Here is a 21,025-nt window from a genome sequence, read left to right as displayed (position 1 = left end):
TTGCAAGCCTCCGTCTTGAGAGAGAATCCGTTGGAAGTTTCTGCCCACTTCCAGCCTTTGAGATGACCAACAGTGGTGTTGAGCAGCAGCAGAGCACAGGTGAGGGGTGGGGGGCTAGAGGTCCACTCACTGTCCTTTCGCTCTCTGAGCAGGACAGGTGGTACTCACCCATCTTTTATGTGGGGGCCTGAGCCTTGGGCTTCCCTGGAGGCTCAGATGGTAAAGAATCTTGCCTGCAATACAGGAGACACGGGTTTGATCCCTGGGTCAGGAAGATCCCCTGGAGAAGGAAATGGCAACCCATTCCAGTATTCTTGGCTGGAAAATTCCATTAACAGAGGAGCCTGGTGGGCTACAGTCCATGGGGTCACAAAGAGTCGGAAAGGACTGAGTGACCAACAGTTTCACTTTCTGAGCCTTGGCAGTTCAGTTCAGTCGCTCAGTCGTGTCCGATTCTTCGTGACCCCATGAATCGCAGCACGCCAGGCCTCCCTGTCCATCACAAACTCCCGGAGTTTACTCAAACTCATGTCCATTGAGTCAGTGATGCCATCCAGCCATCTCATCCTCTGTCGTCCCCTTCTCCTCCCGCCCCCAATCCCTCCCAGCATCAGGGTCTTTTCCAATGAGTCAATTCTTCGCATCAGGTGGCCAAAGTATTGGAGTTTCGCAAGGTGACCCTAATTAATTCCTGAGTAGCTCCAGGCTCAAGGCTCTTTCTGCCTCATTTCTATGTGTACCACTGTTGTCCCAGGACGCCACATGACGTGTGGATGGAGTCTCCTCTGAGGCCACACAGGGTGGGGGCATTCTGGGGGAGTGGGGAGAAAGTGCCCTTTGCCCCCAGGTGAATGAATGTTGTGACGTCTCACAGGCCTGGTCTGTGAGTCATTACCAGAGTTTAGCTACTTCTGCTGAAGGTGTGGCGAGCACTTGGCCTGTATCACCTCGTTTAGTCCTAACTTCCATCCTGCGTGACGTATATTATTCTTGAGGCTGAAGGGTGCGAAGCTGCTGCCCGAGAACTAAGAGGAGATGCAGCAAAGAGGCCAAGCATGTCTGTGTTGGAATCCCAACTCCACCACTTAACTAGTTGTGGTACCTCAGGCAAGTTCTGTGCAGTCTCTCTGTCTGTAAAATGGGGCTAATAACTGGAAGCGAGTCCTGAAGATTAAACCAGTTAATGGTTGTCAAGCACCTTGGAGACTATCAGACTCATAGGAAGTGCAGCATGAAAAACCACTGCCCGATTGTCATTTGCTCCCATGGACGCCTTGGAGAGCCTGACCCCACAGCTCGGCTCTCCCATAATTGTCCACATCTGAGAAAGCAGCGGGGCCCGCTCCAGGCTGAGGCTGGGGCTGAAGCCTGGAAGCAGAGCAGAGAAACGCGTAGGAGGTCTGGTTGCAGCTGCACACACGACACACTAACTTTATTCACATTTTTGATACAAAAGTAGATTTTTCCAGAAATGTTCTCTTGTGCCGGGGGAGCGAGTTGAGTGGCACGTGGCGGAAGGGTGAGGGGAGGGGGCAGGAGGGGCAAGGGCCACAGTGTGAGTTGTGGAGGCAGGACAGCGGGCAGCAGGGGCTAGGAGAGCAGGACAGTCTGGGCATGGTGGCCCCTCTGTCCCATTCTAGCCCCACTGGAGGGCGGAGGGTGTCCACACAGACATATTAGGAGCATCCAGAGTGGCGGGAAATGGGGGTCAGGGAACTTGGACAGGAGGAGACTGTGGGTAGAATTTGGTACCCATGACTTTCCTCTCCTGACCGGCTGCCAGCTCCCCCAGGGGACACCCGGGGTTCCTGTATGCCCCCTCTGGCTTCCCCTTCCTTACACACTCCTCTTGGAAGGGCTGCACACGCCCAGGAGGGGCCGAGGTGGCGGGTGTGGTGGTGAGAGCGAGTGCGCAGATAGATGCTCACACAGGCAAGGAGGGAGTGGAGGCCGGGCTGCCCGCCGAGGGGCCCCAGGGGTCTCACTGGGGCAAGGCCTTGAGGATGGCATTTACCTCCTCCGCCACAGCTGTCAGGGCAAACTCAAACTGGTCCTGGGGAAGGGCAGAGGGAGGAGGGTCATGGGGAGGCCCGGCCTCTGCTCCTGCCCTGGGATGGGGGCGGCTTTGGGGCGGCCACTTGGGGGAGAAGAAGGGAGCCCTCCTGGGGGAGATTTGGAGGCAGGCAGGAGAGGCAGGCCGCTGCCACTTTCCCTGGGGAAAGGTCGTGGCTAGGGTGGGTGTAGAGTGAAACAGTCACCTTCGAGCGAACAAGGCCAGGCCGCTGGTCACGGACATGCTCCAGGGTGGCAGCGATGTCAATCTCCTTCACTCCTGGCGGGGAGGGGTGTGGGGACACAGAGATGCTCAGAGGGTGTCCAGAGGAGGGTAGGTCCCAGAAAACCTGGGGCATCTTGGGATGGGAGGCTCAGAGGACTGGATAAAGCCTGGGGGTGTGGCGACCTGCCCTCCACGAACTCCTGTGACCCCAGGGGCTGGGGAGACTCTAATCTGGGGCTGGGCTGGGGCCGTGGCCGGGAGGGGGCCTCACCTTTGGCCATGCGGTTCAGGACCATGTCGATGAGGATGTAGGTGCCCGTCCTCCCGGCACCGTCGCTGCAGGAGGAGATGGTGACAGGCTGAGCTGGGGACCCAGCAGGAAGGGGGAGGGGCGGGGACATGGAGGCTTGGGGTGGAGCCGTGAGGGTTAGCTGCGGGGTTGGAGGGCATGAGTGAGCCAAGGATGAGGGATGGGGTCATAGCTCCTGGGTCCTGGGAATTGGGCCTTGAGTGGGGAGCCTGTGACTCCTGGGGTGTCTCTTGGGCAGTGAGTCAACTGAAAAGGAGAGCCCTGGCTCCACCCCGAGGTGGAGGCAGTGAGAGGGAATGGCAATAGCCATTTCCAGTCACTGGCCAGGCTTTCCTTCAGCCAACGTCTTATGTAAATGGCAAGATGGTAAATATTTCCAACTTTGTGGGCCACATATAGCCTCTGTCATGTGTTCTTTTTTTTTTTCCTTCAACTATTTAAAAATGGGAACGTCATTCTTAGCTCATGGGCCATTAAGAAAATAGATGGTGTGCTGAATTTGGCCCATGGGCTGTTGTTTGCTGGTATCAAGGGGATAGGCAAGCAGCGTGCTTGGGAGATGCTCACAGAGAGCAGGACCAGAGAGGGGGCGGGAACCAGGAATGTGCCCCCTTCAGGGCCCTCTGGCTTGGGCCTGGCCTGCCCCCATCCATCCCCCCCACCCCCCTCCAACCCTGTACGCACCTGCAGTGCACAATGATGGGGCAGGAGCGGCCCCGGTAGCACTTGTTCACCTTCCTGCAACAAGAAATGGTCATGAGGCCAGGGGGCACCCGCAGAGGGAAAGGGGAACTGAGAAACACACCTGTGGGCCTGTCTTCCTTTTCTCCCCACCTGCTCAGGGCCGAGGAGGGAAGAGGGCTGGACGGAGGAATCGGGGCTGGAGGCCAAGAACCAGAGATGGTGTGGGGGGACTGGGCTTGCCTTGTCACTACGGGCCTAGGCTCTACACCTGGAACAACTGATAAATCAGTTGTTCTGATTTATCAGATAAAACCTGATAAATCAGATCAACCAATAAAAACCTTTCAAGCCTCAGTTTTCTTACCTGTAAAATGGGGATGATAGTAATAGTAACCTCCTTCTTAGAGTTCTTATTATGTGCATTATGAGATAATCCATGTAAAGGACTAAGTGCTAAATCCAGCACACAGTAGGTGCTCATTAAATGTTGGCACTATTAAAGATAATACGCCATAATATTAACAGTCTCCCCTGCCTGAAGTTCAGGGAGGATAGGTGTTCTGGTGACTTCAAGGGTGTCAGAGCACACCATTGCTCTGCCCCTGGGTGTTCCCCTCCCCACCCAGGCTCCTTGTGGTCCTCACCAGCAGTGAGATCTGGTTGTAGCCCTGGGTGCAGAGTTCTGCTATCAAGGGGATGACAACCCCTCAGCTCTGAAAATGCTGCTGCCCACTGTCTCCCTGGATAAGTCTTACCCCAGCACAGGTGCTCTGTGACTGGGTCATATTCAGACTGTGGGTCCACCTGGACCTCAGACTCTGCTTCTTGGACAGCAGCTCAGCAAGGAGCAGGTGGGCTCTCCCTCTTTCGTGGCCCAGTCTAACCTGCTCTTGTTCCTTACGACATTCCTGATTTGAGAGTCACTTGCAGACTCCTGATACTCCCAAAGGACAAGGGCGAGGGAGAACCTTCTGAGGGGTTATTAGAGCATTTCAGAGGAGCTTGGAACTTAGTGGTTCCCTAGTCTGGTACCCCCAGGCTTGCTGGGGCCAGGTGACTTTGAATGGTTTTCTAGGAGTCCACATGATTCCTCAGCATATCGGCTGGTAGATCAGGGCTGGGGTTGAACAGAAGTTGTCACGGTGGCCCCCAGTCAGTTAAAAATAATGACAACAAATAGTACTTAGAATTAACAGAGCCTTTGCTATGTGTTGAGGCTTCCCGGGTAGCTCAGCTGGTAAAGAATCCACCTGCAATGCAGGAGACCTGGATTCTATCCCTGAGATGGGAAGATCCCTTGGAGAAGGGAAAGGCTACCCACTCCAGTATTCTGGCCTGGAGAATTCTATGGACTGCATAGTCCAGGGGGTCACAAAGAGTTGGACACGACTGAGCGACTTTCACTTTTACCTTTGCTATGTGCCTGGCACTTAAAGTAGATTTTATAGATTTCATGCTGTTGGCTTTTGTAACAATCCCTTAAGGTATGGGTCATCAATCTCATTTCACAGGTAAGAAACAGATGCAGGTCAAGGAACTTGATCAGAGTCATTTTCTAAGATTAAAAATTTATTTTGCCTTCCCTCTGATGGACCTTCACCAAAACAGTATTTATTAAGCAGCAATTAATTTGTTCTGGGTGTCTAATGCCAATTGAGTTTACATAATTCCAGCCTGAAGCAAAGAAATATAACCTTTTCACTTACCTGTGCAGCCTTAAAATAGGTCCATGCACTCATTTTATAAATATTTTTAAATATGGAAAACAAAAAATACCCCTGATACCCTTGATGGTGCCTTCGAGAAGCCTGTACTTCAGCTTGCATGGACCCCAGTTAGAAACCATTGTCTGAGGCTCAGAAACTACCCCCAGGTTCCCACCCCAGTTCTGCTCCTCTGCTTTCTGCCCAGCACCTAGAGACCTCAGACCGGCCTGGCAAGGGGCAGAGAAGCAGGAGGAAGCTGCAGTGTGGGTGAGGTCCCTGCCACGGCAGCAGGCTTCTCACCACCTATCTGTGGAGGGAAGGCAGGGTGCTCTGGAGGCCTGGACATGGTTTCAGCATCTGAAGAGGGCAAGTCCCCCTGTCGGTTTCCTGTCCCAGCCCCCACCTGGTTCTGTGAGTCCCCAGGAGTCTAGAGATTCCCCACACCCCCCCCCCATTGATAGTATTTGTCCCTTCCCTGAGTCTCCGCAGCCCCCCAGCTCTCCCAGCGCCCTTCCGGCTGGTCCCTGGGCCACAGGTCCTCATGTCCCATCCGTGCAGCGGCCACACCTGCCAGTGATCACTTTTGTGACTATGCAACTGGAGTGAGAATACTAGCTGCAGATCACAAAAATGACGCTGGCAGCCGTGAGAGAGAGAGAGAGAAGAGGGAGGAGACAGAGAGGGGAGACAGACAGAGCAACAGAGACAGAGACATGTAGAGAAAGAGAGGAGGGGGGAGACAGAGACAGAGAGAGACAGAGTAAATAGGCAGAGATGGGAGGGAGGTGGAGGAAACAGCTAAGAGATGGAACAGGGAGAGGTACAGAGCGGGGAAATGTGGCTGGAGTGGGGGAGTGAGACAGACTGTGAGACAGAATGATGGAGAGAGAGCTGAGGGCGAGAGGGAGGGTGGGGGAGAAAAAGCGGGAAGGAAGGGAGGGAAAGAGGGAAAGAAATAAAAACAGAGGCAAAGAGACACAGGGTAAAGAAGAGGGGAGGCAGGGGGGAGTGAGAGAAAGCAAGGGGACAGCAGACGTAGAGGACACCAGGAAACGCAGGACAGGAGGAAATAGACAGCAAGGATCAAGGAGAAGGAGAGGGGAGAGGAGGGGGTTAGAAATAAGATGAGCCTTTCATGGTATAGGGGGTGGGGAGAAGAAGGTTATGGAGAAAGAATGGGAGATAGAAAAAGAGGGCAAGAGAGAGGGAAGAGGCAGCCAGCCAGCAGAGAGAGCGAGCAGTCAGGAGCTGGACCACAGCAGTGGACGGATGGGCACAGCGAGACAGAACGTCAGTCCTGGTTTTGGGGGGAGGGGGGTGTCCGGAAGGGGACGCCAGGAGGTCAGAGTCAGTCCTGGTTTGGGGGTGTCTATAAGGGGGCACCAGCGGACCAGAAGCTGAGGCTCCAGGTCGGGCGAGAGGGCCTGCCTCTCCTGACCTGGGGCCCCAGGAGGAGCTGATGGGCTGCGGGGAGACGCCAGAGCCCGGCTCCCGGCCCCCTTGCTCCTGGGTTGCTCTCTCCCGGGCTTCCCGGAGCCTTCCTCGGGCTGCCCCACCGCCCAGGGGCGCTCGCTCACCTGCGGAAGTCCAGGAGGGGCCGGGTGGAGGCCGGGGTGCCCTCTGCCGGCCAGCTGAGGAAGTGGAACTGCGTGAGCGTGCGCGTCTCCTGGGTCTGCACGTTCTTCAGGTAGAAGCTCCGCACCAGGAAGTCCTCACACCAAATGTGCTCCGACACCAGGTTCACCTGCGAGGGTGGGGGCGCAGGCCTGAGCGTGGCAGGGCCTCTCCAAATCCTCCCGGCCTCCCAGGCCAGTTGGGAAGCTCACCCAACTATCCCCAAGAACCCTAGCCGTCTGTATCACTTATGGTCTGCTCAGGACAACTGGTGGCTTTTCCATCTAGACACAACTAGTCTTTTTGGCCGCATAGCGGGCTCTTAGCTCCCCGACTAGGGTTCGAACCCACACTCCCTGCAGTGGCAGCTCAGATTCTTAACCACTGGACCCTCCAGGAGGTCCTGTGTGCTTCCTGAAATCAGTTTCTCCTTCCTCTTTTGCGCAGAGACTAGCAAAGTGTCTGTGCTACACACACACCATAAACCTTGATAAAATTCTGTATTTTCATTTGATTTTTTTTTCTTTAACCCCAAGCAGGACCAATTTTTGAAACTTAAAAGAAAAAGAAAAAGTATTGCGTGCTCATCTAATGCTGAAAATTTGTTATCCAAGAGCTCATTTAGAGATAAGAAGCTTCTGTTGTGCAAATAACATCTCTTGTTTTATGGGAGGGGGGGTCACTTCCCATTGGTCAGGAATGTTTCTCCTTCCTCTACTTTGTCTCTTCCCAGACACCCCAGTTTTTTTCTATTTTTCATAAGCAACATATGTGATTGGCAGCATTTCCTTCTTTGCTTTGGCCTCCAGGAAACTCAGATCTAAACTAGACTCAATAAAAGTAGGACTAAGTCTTGGTCTTTGAGTATACTTATCTTCCCTGTCTCAAAACTGTACTCCTGGCTCCTAGCTTTTTACCTTAGTTTCGGTGGTTTTACAGTTTTATATCTGTACCTTTCATCATAGGTCCCTACAAGTGCTTTTCAGCCCTAGACTGGACACAAACATACACACATGTATATGCATATGTATATGTATGTGAATGCTTTCCTGGTGGCTCAGACGGTAAAGAATCCACCTGCAATGTGGGAGACCTGGGTTCAATTCCTGGGTTGGGAAGATCCCCTGGAGAAGGGCATGGCAACTCACTCCAGTATTCTTGCCTGGAGGATCCCATGGACAGAGGAGCCTGGCGGGCTACAGTCCATGGGGTCTCAAAGAGTTGGACACAACTGAGTGAGTAAGCACAGCACAGCACAGCATGTGTGAATATGTGTAGTACCTGGATGTTCATATACACATATAGTTGCACGTGTATGAATGGTGCACCGTCCACTTTCCCCACCCCCATTGTCTCCTGGCCGTGGGGTTCTGCTGACCTCATATACGTGGTAGAGGGAGGAACCCTCGTCCGGCCAGTAGCGATCACACTGCTTGACACCATCCTCCACCAGCGGGGTCAGCATGACGATGACAGTGCAGCCGCTCTCCCACACCATCTAGGGACAGATGATGTCCAGCACCCAGGTAAGCTCCATTCTAACCTCCCTGGGACCTGGTTGGCCCTGGCTGCCCACAAGGGCCCCCGGTCCCTGGAGACACCCTCCCTCCAAAAGCCCACCTGCCAGAAGTCTGCAATGGTATGCGACAGCGGGCCCTGTGTGGCTATGTAGGCTGGCATCCGAGGGTCGTGCTCAATCTGGGGGCAGGGAAAATACATCATGGTGTGAACCAGAATAGGAAATGCCATTATGGAGAGGTCTGGTCAAAGAGAACAGGCCAGGGTCTGGGGGAGCCTCAGAACTCCCGTTTCCATGCCGGATATCAGGCCCACAATTCCAGGGCACTGGGGAGCGGGAAATGGAGTCTGTGGGGGCAGGATGAAAATGGGGGAGGAGATGGGAGCCACTCACAATGGGGCTGGCATTGATGTAATCGCTCCGAGAAGGGCTGCTCTCCACCTTCAGCTTGATGCGAGCATGGTCATCTGCACAGACCCCACACCCCACCCCAGAAACCCCTCTGGTCACTGGGGTCCTGGCACTTCTGCCACTCAGCCTGAACCAGGAGCCCAGCCCCTACCCCAAGCCCTCCAGACTCCCAGCAGACGGAAAGCTGGGCCAGCAGGACTCACTCACAGGGTAGGAAGTCAGGGTGGCGGTTCTTTTTGATGTTGCCCTCGCCCTGGGCGGTGGCACAGGTGTTGGGCTCCGCCTGGTAGGCACACAGGGCCTGCCACTCCTTGGCCAGGCGGTCCCTGTTCCGGAGGTGGTCCTCCATGTAGGCCTGCAGGGACACCACAGCCTGGCGCCGGCCCCCGCTGCCAGCCCTGCCCCTCCCACCACCCGGTCCCCTCCCCGCCTCTGGGCCCACGCCCCATCCTGACCAGAATCATGTGTCCTGTGGAGATGTCCATGTTGGCTTGGGCGGGCTCCTCACACCAGGACGGGGTGCTGCTGTGGGAGCTGGGGCTGGCCTGGGCGGCATCGCTGAACTGTGAGGACACGCTGCTCACCCGAGAAGGCTCGGGCGGACCCTCCGCGCGGTTGAACAGGGACTTTGTGGCCATGTGCTGGCGGCATAGATCCTGCAGAAGGACAGGGTGGGATCCATGTTCTCCTGAAGCCTTTTCAGCAGAGTCCTGGACTCAGTTCAACAGAGTCCTTAGGATGGTCCTGGATTGCTTTTGAATGAAACCTGTCTCCTCTGGGGTGGGGTCTTCTGCCCTGGGTCTCATCCTTGCCAGGGCTGTTCTGCTTGGGTGTGGCCCATGACAACCTCAGATATTACAGAGCAGAATCCAGAACCCCCTGAATGGTGGTATTGGGGAGAACTTCAGGAACCACCTGTTCTCAATTCCCATCCATTCAAAATGCCCCCACGACACCCCTGCTGGGGCTTCTCCAGCCCCTGCCTGGATATCCAACTCCCTGCCCTCATCTTACAGGAGACCCAGACTCCTGAGCCCCTTCCATCCCCTTGCATCAACGAGCTTCTGGGGATGCACACCTGGTACTCAAAGGTGGTGTCACCATGGGCCCCCTCGGGCCCCAGGGCGGCCAGGCGCTCCTTGTCCCGCTGTCGCCCATGCTGCCGCACACACAGAGCCACTGCCAGGGCCACGAGCAGCCCAGCCACCCCCGCCAGGGCCACCAGAGTAAGGAGCACGGACCGCATGGGAGAAGCGCTGTGGGCCGGTCGGGGAAGGACGGCGGCTGCCTCCTCCCTCTGTGGGAACAAGGTTAGAATCAAGGGGGGCAGTGGTGGTGGGGGGAGACTTAGGAGCTGCTCCTCACCCCTGTCCCACACCCCACTCCCTGCTAGGATGTCTCCTGGGGAAAAGCTGAGAGGCAGTGGCATGGTGGTACAGGCAGAGGGACTCATATAGACCCAAGATCCTTCTTTCTCAATCCCCATGGGACCAACTCAACCACATTGTACTGCCAGAGACTTAGGGGGTGACTCTCCCTAGGAGTTTTTGCATTTAAAAATGGATGTAGAGAAGTATAGAGACCCAGGAAGTCAAATAGTAGAACATGAGGCATCAGTGTTGGATGCGTAACAGAAGCATATTTTGAGTTCAAAGTCCTTTCTGTGTAATGTTTTCCCTTGAAATTTGAGACTTTGCTCTAGCACATCTATGGACGGCTAGGGCCATCTCAGGTTGTTCTTCCAGGTGAGCTGGCTGCCTACAGAAGGCTGATCCTGCGGGGAGCTGGAGCCACTGGGGCCATCTGCTGGTCAGAAAGAAAACTGCATGGAGGAGGGCTGCTTCAGCAAAGGTGGAGTATTTCAGCTCTTGTTCTGCCAAGACTGCCTTCATTTCTGGTGGGCAGCATCAGCCAAAGGGGACTGTGACTGATTCTTCGGTTATCTCATACCTGTCCCACTCCTGTCTGCAAGATCTGGAGCCCTGTCTGTGCTTCCAGTTCAGACTTCACCAACTCTGCAGAGAGGACGGAGGTCAGATCTTCTCCAGCCCCCATACGGTCTCCACCCCATGCCATGCAATGCCCCGTGGCAGGCCGGGCCCATATGGTCTGGGTCTGGGAATATTCCCGAGTCTGGGAATATTTCAAGGAGAGCATCAGCCACCGGCCTGGGTCTATACAACCAAGGCTGGGGCCAAGAAGTATTTACCGGCTTGCTGGGTCACATCGGCCAAAGACAGGTTCTGTTCATTGTGCCGGATGCGGAAGGTGAGGGCTGGTCCTACGACACTGCCGAATAGGAGGTATATTACTGCCTCACCCATCACAGACCCCAGATTCAAAATGAGAGATCCTCTCTGGCCCTCTCCCTATTAGAGGATGGGGCTGAAACCCTTGCCATACAGGGGTGTTTCAGGAGGGAAGATACTGGACAGGCCAGCAGCAAGGCCAAGTGTGGCTGTACCTTCAATGCAGCTGGAAACATCTGTGACCTAACCTCTGCCTCTTACCCGGAGTTTGTCTTTCCCTCCTCCCCTGAGCCCCCCAGGCCTCACCCTCTTCAAGCTACCTGCTGCCCCAGCCAGATAGAGCCCCACCTGATGTTGATGAAGCTGCCCGACGACATGTGCGCGTGCTCAGCCAGGATCTCCAGCAGCCTCACTCCTGCAGCCAGACTCAGGGGCCTGGAGTTGTGGAGCCGGTAGAGGAAGGAAAGTGGGGACCCTCTTGGCCACTTTCTTGAAACACCCTCCAAGGGTGCCGAGACATCCAGGGGTGCAGAGCAGTACCCCCTGCCCCATCTACTTCACATCTGCACTTCTGCTCTTTGCTTCTGGCCAGGCAGGCCAGCCCAACCCCCAAGGGACCAAGAGGCTGCCCCACGTAGGAGCCCTTACTTCTGGTCGGTGACAATGTAGCCGTATTCCTCTGCTGATGGCCGAGCGGAGGGCTGCCCCGCCGCGGTGGGCTGGCTCTGGCCCAGTGGGCTTTTCTTCTCTACCAGGACTGGCGTGGCGGGGGGGCCAGCAGCTTTGGTGGACTCAGAGGATCCGGCGCTCAGCTCCTTCTGGGCTTTGTGGGAGGTGGAACTGCCAGTGGGGGATCCAGGCAGGGAAGGCGTCGGGGGCGGAGGCTCCGCTGGGTCTACGCCCTGAACCTGCTTCTCCATTGTCTGTTTAGAAGAGAGGATAGAGGTAGGGTCTCTAACAGTGAAAGGATTAGGGAGAGGGGGTCTACAATCTGGATCCTGAGCTCCCATAGGGGTGCTTATGACTTGTTTCTCTTTCTATCCCCAGGCCCAGGTCAGCATTGGATACCGAGAGGGCATCCAGGAAAGTGAACCAAGTGGATGAATGAATGAATGAATAAAGGGCTGAATGAGTGACTATTCATGATAAGGAATAATCGACAGGATGGGGCTGGACTGGGGAAAAACTCCAGAGTGAGGAAAGCTAGAGTTATAGGAGGAGATGAACAGGCAGGCAGTGCTTTTTCGACTTTGTTTAGCCACACAATCTTAGAAATCCAACGTCTGAAACAGACAGAGTGCCTCAAGCTATAGGGCGGTCAGGAGCCTGCCTGCCCCCGTCCCTCCCTTCGCCTAAGGATCTTATTTCAGCGTGGTCTGACACCAGTGAAAAAAGCAGTGAATCAAGAATTCTTGCTTCCAGTCCCAGCTCTGCCTTCAGCCTGAGGTGAGACTTTAAACAATGTCTTGCAGCCTCTGGACCTCTGTTGAAGGGTCAGAGAATACAGATTCTGGGTCCTGAACCTGAGATTTAGATTTCAGCTAAGGGCGTTTGCTGCCTTATGGGTCAGGGAGGTGTTGCAAACTCACTTTCTTGATGTCAGCTCCAACGTTTACAACCCCTCCTGTAGAGACAGGAAAAAGAAGACTCTGGGCAAAGGGCCAAGGCCAAGGTCCACACAATGCAGGTAGGAGAAAAGGCTGGTAGCTCGGAGTCTGTGACATCTGCCATGGGCTCTCCCCGCAGTTAGTAACCAAGGCTGTTGTTGGGTTCATCCTAAGCATGGCCGTATGCCTCTGGGTATGTTAGTCCCTCAGTCGTGTCTGACTCCTTGTGACCACAGGGACTGTAGCCTACCAGGCTCCTCTGTCCATGGGATTCTCCAAGCAAGAATACTGGACTGGGTTTCCATGCCCTTCTCCAGGATATCTTCCTGACCCAGGGATTGAACCCACTTCTCTTGTTTCTCCTGCATTGGCAGGTGGATTCTTTACCATGGTACCACCTGGGAAGCCCCATGCTTCTGGACTTCTGCATCATGGGCTCAATTACTTCAGTTGTATTCACCTCTTTGTGACCCAATGAACTGTATCCTGCCAGGATCCTCTAGCCATGGGATTCTGGAGCGGGATGCCGTGCCCTCCTCTAGGAGATCTTCCCAACCCAGAGATCAAACCCACGTCTCATGTCTCCTGCATTGGCAGGCAGGTTCTTTACCACTAGCGCCACCTGGTAAGTCCCTTCTGCTTCATGCATGCATGCTTAGTCGCTTCAGTTGTATTCGATTCTTTGTGACCCCCACAGACCGTAGCCCACCAGGCTCCTCCACCCGCGGGATTTTCCAGGCAAGAATTTTGGAGTGGGGGTTGCCATTTCCTTCTCCAGGGGATCTTCCCAACCCAGGGATGGAACCCGGGTCTCCCACATTGCAGGCAGACTCTTTACCTTCTGAGCAACCATTGCTTGATCAACTCCTCCCTGTTTTTGGCCACATCCCTCAAAGCTACTCTTTGCGCAGTCCTCTCTTACCTGTCAATCATTGGCTTCTTGGCAATGGCCATGCCTGCCTTAGGTCCTCAGCATCTTCTGCCTAGCCTTCCCGGTGCCTCCAGATCCCCAGCTCACACTCTCATTGGCTTCTTTTCCCATTACTTCCATCTCCCAGTCCTTTCCTGCTTTAACTCCTCAGCTCACCACCTCACCCCTTGCTTCCTGACCGTGGCTGTCAATGACTCCGGGTCTCAAACCAACTCTCTCCCCTAAGCTTGGCCCTTCCCCTCTAGACTGTTTCTTGTGGCCTTGAGAAGTGGGGCAAGAGGCCTCTGTGGGGCCGGCAGTCTCTCTGCCCTGACACTCACCCGGATTTCGTCCGGCACCCTTGGGCAGCAGCTGCAGCAGGGTTGAGAGGGTAGAGAGCTGCTCCGGGGTCAGCTGATGCAGCTCCACGCCGTAGCCCGCCAGCACAGCGGCCACTCTCTGCAGAGTCACATCTGCTGGGAGCCAGACACAGGGCTCGGGACTGGTGCCGGGATGAACTTATGGGATGAGTTTGCAGGTGGGTGGGGACCCCCACATTTAGCAACTTCTCAAACTCCAGGACACTGATGCCTTCCCCTTCCCATCCATGTCCACACTTTGGGGGAAAGCCCTTCGGGTGCCAAGACCAAACTTCAGGCCCAGTAGGGACTCCTTGATTCCCTAGCTGGAGAAGGCATGTCAGCTCCACCCGCTACTGTATCCCCAGTGCCTACTTATGCCTGGCAGAGAGCAGGTAGTCAGTAGGCATTAGTTGAGTGTACAGATGACTTTAAGGACAAATTAACAAGTGCATGCATAGTCAGGACAGACCCCCCCCTCAACACTCCCCTCCTAGGAAGCAGCCCCATAGGCATGGAGTGGATGCTGAGGCCGCAGTTACCTGGCTGCTCTGCTGGGGTGGGAGGCTTCTCCCCATGACCCTCTAGTCCTTCCTCCTCATAGCCCTCCGAGGAGTCCCCTGCCCGGCTGCTGCCCCCTGGCTCTGGCAGCCTTGGTGCCCTGGCCCTGCTGGGCACTTGTGACTCCTGGGCCAGGTAGAACAGCTCTGACTCCTGGAAAAGCTGAGCAGGTGGAGGCCCTGGGGGGTCCCCATAGGAGTGGCCAGGGTGAGCCCCAAACATGGCCTTGGAGGCAGTTCGGCTGAGGAAGGCAGGGGCTTCAGCCTTGGGCAGGGGGTCCACATTGACCATTCCTGGGGAGCTCTCTGAGCCCCGGGAGCCGTCGCGGGAGCCAAACTGTGGGAAACCAGAGATTGGGATAAGAGCAGATGTCAGCATGGGGATTGGGGTTGGGAGGGGGCGGTGTCTAGGGCTCACCTGATGGAACAGGTAGGGCTGCAGCAGGGCAGGTTCATAACTCAGGGCAGGATGCGGGGGCTGTGCGGGCAGCAGCAGATGCTCCAAGAGAGGGGGCAGCAGCTCAGCCTGCAAAGGGGACAGGGGGGAGCCCGCCCCAGCTCCACCCCCGCCTGCGGAAGGTCGAGGAAGCCGGTGCTGCGGAGCTGGGGCGGAGCCAGTGGGGATGCCCTGTAAAAGCAGCTCCCCAGCGGGACCAGGTCTCCTGGGCACCAAGCCAGATCTGAGGAGGAAAGCAAAGTGTGTGTGTGTGTATGCGTGTGCGTGTTGGCTGTGTGGGGCAAGAGTGTACAGAATCTAGGAGGCAGAGATGCTGGGGGCCAGGCAGGCTTAGCCTAAAGTAAACCTGATCTCTCAAGAGATGAGGTAGCCTCAGTAGAGGAGAGAATAGCATGGAGAAGGGCCAGAGGTCTACGCCTGGGTAGAGGTCATCACCTCCCTGGTAAGCGTGCCTGGGTCCCTGAAACACAGCAGCAGAGCTGATGAAGCATGAGGCTAAGGACAGAAAAGGGGACAGTGGGGAGCAGGGGAAGGGAGCTGGGACCTGCTCTAGATGAACTGTGGCTGAAACTTGCTCCGTTTCCCCTGTGTGCATGTCCCCAAGTACACATCCAAACATTCAATGCCGTGTCCCCCCCTACCCCACTCTGCCTTCTTCACCTGGTATCATCCTCTGAGCCCCAACCCCTCATTTACTTTCCTTTGCTTTACAGGGCCTGATTGATGCCTTCAGAGCCCCTAGCCACAATAAGAAGATGGTACCTCCTACCACGTAATAATAAAACTGAACATTAAACAGTCTCAGTCTGACAAAATTCTAATCTGTTCCATGATGACTGCTTTGATGCTTCTTTTAAAATGCCAAATGTCCAAATGTTTCAAAACAGTCTTTAACATTGTGAATCAACTATGCTATGATAAAAATTTTAAGAAAATACTTTATCCAGCAAAAAAAAACCAAAACCCAATTTTGAATCCCCTTGTTTTGCTAGATGCCCAGGGATGAGCTCAGCTCATGTTGGGCATGTGAGCATATCAAATGACCACTCCAGAGCCTCAGCCTGCTGCTCTCTGTACATACTTTCCTCTCTCCCTCAGGAGGACCACAGATGCACCAGCCTTGCCACGCTAGAGCTGATGACAAATGATGCCTACCTGTCCCTTGGATGAGGCTCTGGGGGGCGAAGCCTGGGGATACGCTCCATCTCCTGGGAAATCACATACTGGGTAAGGTCATCATGCCAGGATAGTCCTTCCAGGGAGAGAAAAGAGTGAGATGGAGATTGTCCCTCAGGCTTAGAACAGTTTGAGGGCTTAGTAACAGGGGCCAGTGCAGATCAAAACTGTACCCTCTACCCTGCAGTGTACTGAACTGGGCAGAGCCAAGGGGCAGTGGAGGGGGTCCAGAGACCTGGTGTGTGATCTGAGCTGTCCTTTCCGCATCCCCCCCAATCCCGCCCCCAGGTGCAGATCTAGAAGTGAGACTGCCTCTGGTGAGACTGGGTTTAAATCCTCTGCCACTTACTAACTGTATGTTCTTAGCTGAGCCTCTCTGAGCCTTAGTGCTCTCATCTGGAAAATGGGGGGTTATACCTCCTAAAATTGTTGTGATAATTAAAATACAATATAAAATGGTTAGAATAGTACCTGACACATCATGAGTATTCAATAAATGTTATCATCATCATCATCATCATCAATATTATTATTAATCTTATTTTTATTGATCCTGAACCTTAGTTTTCTTTATTTGTGGTGGTGGTGGTGGTTTAAGTGGGAATAACATATACTTTATGGGTCTGTAGTAAAGATTAAATGCAATTAGGGACTTGAAAATGCTTGGAAACTTCCAAAGCATTATACACCTGTTTTAAGCCTTCATCAACATCATCTTATCCTGAGGGCAGATCTCCTATTTGACCATTTCCCTCCATGAACGCTGCTTGCAGGAAAAGTCAGTCATCTATTCTAAAAGGAAAACCTCCCACTTTATAGTCCCACCTACTCCCATTCCTTTTTCCTTGCTTCTGGATTAATACTCATACTGCTCTTAACTCATATCATGGGATCTATACCACCTTTTTCCCTATTAACATTAGATGAACTATCTGTGTTTCTATAAAAGGCCAATCCTCCACTTGGGCACTAGATTTCATCCCCTGCTACCTATTCAAGAACATCTTCCCCACAATTCTCCCCTTTCTCCTATATCATCATTTTCACCTGTTGTCTACTGAATTATTCCCATTCACATACAAACACAATGCAATTTCTCCCATCTTATAATAAAAATACTGCTTGAATCCCACATTCCCCTCCAACTGTCACCCCATTTATTTGTAGCAAGACTCTGAAAGTGTTATTTCTGCTGGCTGTATCCACTTCCTTTCCTCCCATTCCCTCATACCCCCTCTATTCAGGATCCTCCCCCCACCCCCACAACTATTCTACTAAAACTGCTATCATCAAGATCACCAGTGGCTTCTGCATATCTAAATCTAAGGTTAGTTCTCAAATCTCATCTTACTTAAGCTACCACCATCATTTGACACTGTTGATCACTCCTTCCCCCTTGATACACTCTCACTTAGCTTCTAGGACACCAAACACTCTTGTTTCTCCTTCTACCCCATTGGCTCCCCCTTCTCAGCCTCCCTTGTTGATTCCACTCCTTCTCCTGGTCCTCTTAATAGAATTCTTTAGGGCTTTTCTTCATATTGACTCAATCCTTTGACTATTTCATCCACCTCATAGGTTTAATTACCTCTGTATGCCAAAGAATTCCAAATTTATATCTCTGCTTCAGACTTCTCTCTCTCTTTCAAAACCCAATATTATATACTCAACTTTCCATTCTAATTGAGTGGATATCTTGAACTCAGTATAATCAAAACTGAGCTCCCCCCCTTCCCCAAGTTGATACTTCTGCATAGTTAATATTTTAATGTTTAGTGTTTTGGTGTGTACCATTGATTCCCTACATTCTATTCTCAACACAGCAGCAAGAGAGATCCTTTTAAAGTAGAAGTGATATCAGGCACCCCTATGCTGAAACCTTGTGATACTTTCCTCTTTTACTCAGAGTACAGTCAATGTCCACACATTCTCCTATAAAATCTTAGAATATCATTACCTACCTGACTGCATCTTCTGCTCTGCATCTCCATCACTCCTCTACAGCCTTCTGTAGAGATGTTTTCCATGGTGTTCCTCAAACTCATGCTCCTATCTTAGGGCTTTTGTTCTAGATCATTGGCCAACCAAAACACTGTTTCCTAAGATAACCTTCTGGAAAACATCCCCACTTCCCTGATGTATTTATTCAAATTTCATAGCCTCAATAAGATCTATCTTGACCACTCATTTTAATACTATGGCCTCCTACCTCACCATTTCTGATCCCTTTATCCTGCTGTAATTGTTTTTTTCCATGGCTCTTATCCCCTTCTAACATACTAATGTTTTCTAATTTATATAATGTAGTCCCTCCCTTCATCTCCTGAATATAAACTCCAGTAGGCAGAGATCTTCATTTCACCCCTTAATAAATCTCAAGCACCTAAAACTATGTTTGCCACATAGAAGTACCCAATAAGTATGGTTGAATGAATGGAGTGAGTGGGGTGTTCTCCTGGCTGAAGACCCCAGGATTCACAGCTCTGGAGTACTCAGTCAGTTCCAGAGAGTGGGCTGATCTCAGAGAGATGAATGCTGGCCTCTTCCAGTGGCTTCTTCTAGAAGCCTCCTCTGGATTCCTCCAGAGAGTCTAAGTGTGAACAGCCTATCTCTAGAGTTCCACCCCCACTCCTGTCTCCAGGAAGGTCTGGGAAGGTGAGGCTGCACAGTGAGTGTGATAGGAATGTTCCATGAGAGAAAACCTGGAGTCAGGTGGTCCCTCCCTTCCCCATCTCATCCAACCAAGTTACAGCCTCTCTCCTCCAATGCATCTAGACCTCACCTTGGGACATGAGCTGCCGGAGCACGCCTTGTAAGCGCTGAAGAACTGGGGATGTGACTTGCAAAAGGGGCCGGGCCTGCCCCACTCCCACCTGGCACTGTCCAAACAAGCCATCTAAGAGCAAAAAAGTGGTGTCAGCAGGGGGTTTGGGCAAAAGGCCTTCCAAAGTCCAGGTTGCAAATAGACAGCTCTGTCTCTATCTCCTCTCTTGGCTTCAGAGAGCTTTGCTCCTCCAGGCCATCCCCCCTTCTTCTCTCCAAGTGCATTTCCCCTTCTGACTTCCAGGCACCCGCCCACACTCACACTACTTTCTCATTGTGTACCCTCCCCCCCCCCCCCGCCCACTTGTAAATCCTATGTTTGGTTTCACTCACCCTGAATACAGACTTCAAGGTGAGAGCAGAGTCTGCGATCAAACAGACAGCCTGTAAAGAACAGGTGAGCAGAGAGGCTCAGACTCCCCCATGCACATAGTGGTCAGATGGATGAACAGGCTAGGGAAGGGGGAAGCAGGTGGGATCCAGTCTTTCATTCTAAGGAAGGCTTTAAGCTGGGAGGAGAGGAGGGCAGAGGCCTCCTCTTCTTAAGAGGAGGATCTGGCTTTGGGTTTCAAAGATCTGCAAGTTTGGATTCTTTCCCTAAAAGCCTCAGTTTGTTTAACTGAGTAATGGGGAAAAGAAGCCTTTCAGGTGCATGGGGGTGGTGATGGTGGAGAATCATAGATTTCTACTCTGATAGAATTACTGCGGGGTAGTTTATGTCCAAATTCAGAGGGAAAAGAGACTTTCCTTCCCATATCTCCAAAAGTATCTTATGATGGCCTGGGACTCAGAAGAGATGGGAACCCCAGCATACTTCTGCTTAGCATGGGAAAGGGTGGGATGGCTCCACACTGTCCCTACAGTCCGTGTCCCTAGCCCTGTTGGCGCTGTTCGCGGTGCTGAAGCTCAGAGCCCTGCGCCTCTGAGGGTTTGCCTGGAAGCAGTTATGGGGGAGGGAAGGGCGACAGGGTGAGGAGCCTTCAAAGGACCTGACCTCTCCGCCATTCCAGCCTTCATCTTCCACCCTAACCAACCCGCAGCGCCACAGGAAGTACCTTGCCCTGGCCTCCAAGCCGGATGGGGAAGGAGGGCGTCAGACTGCGAGCTTGCGCCCCTTCCCCCACGCGCCCCCGGCCCCCACCCTCCCCCTGCCCATGAGTCAGCGCTGACTGTCTCCGTCCGCTCAGATGTGAGTCAGCACCAGGCCTGGCTGTGGGGAGGGGGCGGGAGACGACCCCTCCCTCTTCACCCTCTTTGGCCCCCTTCCCCCGCCGTCCGCTTCGTATCGGAGATCAGATTACAGCGATTGGCCTCTCCATTAAAGAAGAGAAACCCTGGCCCTTCGCTTGGCCAGGAAATCTGGCCCCGGAGCTCGTGGGCCCGACTTCTACTGCCTGGAAATCGCGGTTCTCTCTCTTTCCCTCGCCTCCTCCACCCCTCAGCGCCGCCACTTTTTGGCGCCTCGGGGACACTTCCTTCTCTTGCGTCCCGTCTCTAGGTCCCTCTGCCCACACGCACCCCCATTCCTTCTCCCTAAACTTGCCCTGAGCCCTCTTCTCTTAGGTCCCGCCCCCGGGTTCCCAGCCCCACCTCCAGGCCTACGCCCCTTTCCTCGCAGATGCCCTCTCTTCTCTCTCCGCTCACCGGGCATCCCCCGACCCCACTCCACACACACCTTCCAGCCGAGGTTCCCACCTTCGTGATACTTCCCACTCCCTCCCCTCCACACCCCCAGCACACCCCACCGAGTTCTGCTCTCGGCACCCTCCCCCACCCCCCGTTTCCTCCTGACCGTGGGCACTAATGGCGTTGCAGCCTCCCGGGCGGCTGCCCAGCAACAGCAGACAGAGGAGCACCCGGAGACCCCCCGATCCCCCGGGACCCCCAGGCCGCCCTGGGAGCCGCATCCTTCCCGGCTCGGCTCTCCAGCCCAGCAGCCAGAGCCGCAGCTACGCCGGCCAGAGCCTGCCAGCGGGGCCGAGGCGGGGCCTGCCACTCCCCACCCACCGAGGCGGGGTCTACACGCCCCTCTCGCCGCAACTCTGCCAACCCCAGGCGGCTGGTGACGACATCCCCACCCCCGGCTCTGGCGTCGATTTGCGTCATTCGTGGCGTAAAAGCTCAGTCTTCGTGGGGCTCCTACTCACCCCAGCCCTCCTACACCCAACAGTAGGTTCCTCTCTAGAATTCTCACTTGGCCTCAACTTGACATATTCTTCTCCCCAAGGGCCACCGCCTCTATCACCCAGTCTCAGGGTTGGCGAGAAGGGTTCCCGTTGGGTGGGGGCCAGGAAGGATGAGTGAGTCGGGTAGTATAAACCTTAAGATGTGGAGCATAAAAATGAACAGAATGTGTCCTCTT

The 21,025-nt window shown here is 53.9% G+C and overlaps 1 protein-coding gene across 3 annotated transcripts; it reads right to left on the bottom strand.

The window, feature by feature from the left end:
* Nucleotides 1-1,404: 1,404 nt before the first annotated feature.
* PTPRN (protein tyrosine phosphatase receptor type N) lies at nt 1,405-20,649 on the bottom strand. 3 transcript variants are annotated; one of them, XM_043909950.1, is made up of 23 exons: nt 20,456-20,649; nt 18,997-19,047; nt 18,623-18,736; nt 15,820-15,916; nt 14,626-14,887; nt 14,190-14,544; nt 13,630-13,761; nt 12,361-12,395; nt 11,420-11,694; nt 11,120-11,206; nt 10,732-10,811; nt 10,473-10,537; nt 9,601-9,819; nt 8,978-9,178; nt 8,730-8,877; nt 8,505-8,578; nt 8,213-8,290; nt 7,971-8,090; nt 6,556-6,722; nt 3,273-3,326; nt 2,550-2,614; nt 2,259-2,332; nt 1,405-2,053 (listed from the first exon to the last, which is right to left on the bottom strand). In XM_043909950.1, exons 1-23 carry the CDS (start codon nt 20,568-20,570, stop codon nt 1,982-1,984), a joined length of 2,940 nt encoding a protein of 979 aa, XP_043765885.1. In that variant the 5' UTR covers nt 20,571-20,649; the 3' UTR covers nt 1,405-1,981. The 3 variants fall into 3 exon arrangements, with proteins under 3 accessions (XP_043765885.1, XP_043765888.1, XP_043765886.1); XM_043909953.1 differs by having other exon boundaries at nt 18,997-19,028; nt 20,456-20,594; XM_043909951.1 differs by lacking the exons at nt 18,623-18,736; nt 18,997-19,047.
* Between the last annotated feature and the right edge of the window lie 376 nt (nt 20,650-21,025).

This window comes from Cervus elaphus, chromosome 8 (genome assembly GCF_910594005.1).
Source record: "Cervus elaphus chromosome 8, mCerEla1.1, whole genome shotgun sequence".
Taxonomy (NCBI): domain Eukaryota; kingdom Metazoa; phylum Chordata; class Mammalia; order Artiodactyla; family Cervidae; genus Cervus; species Cervus elaphus.
The sequence above is the reverse complement of the archived record's forward strand: the minus strand, read 5'-3'. Positions and strand labels throughout refer to the sequence as shown.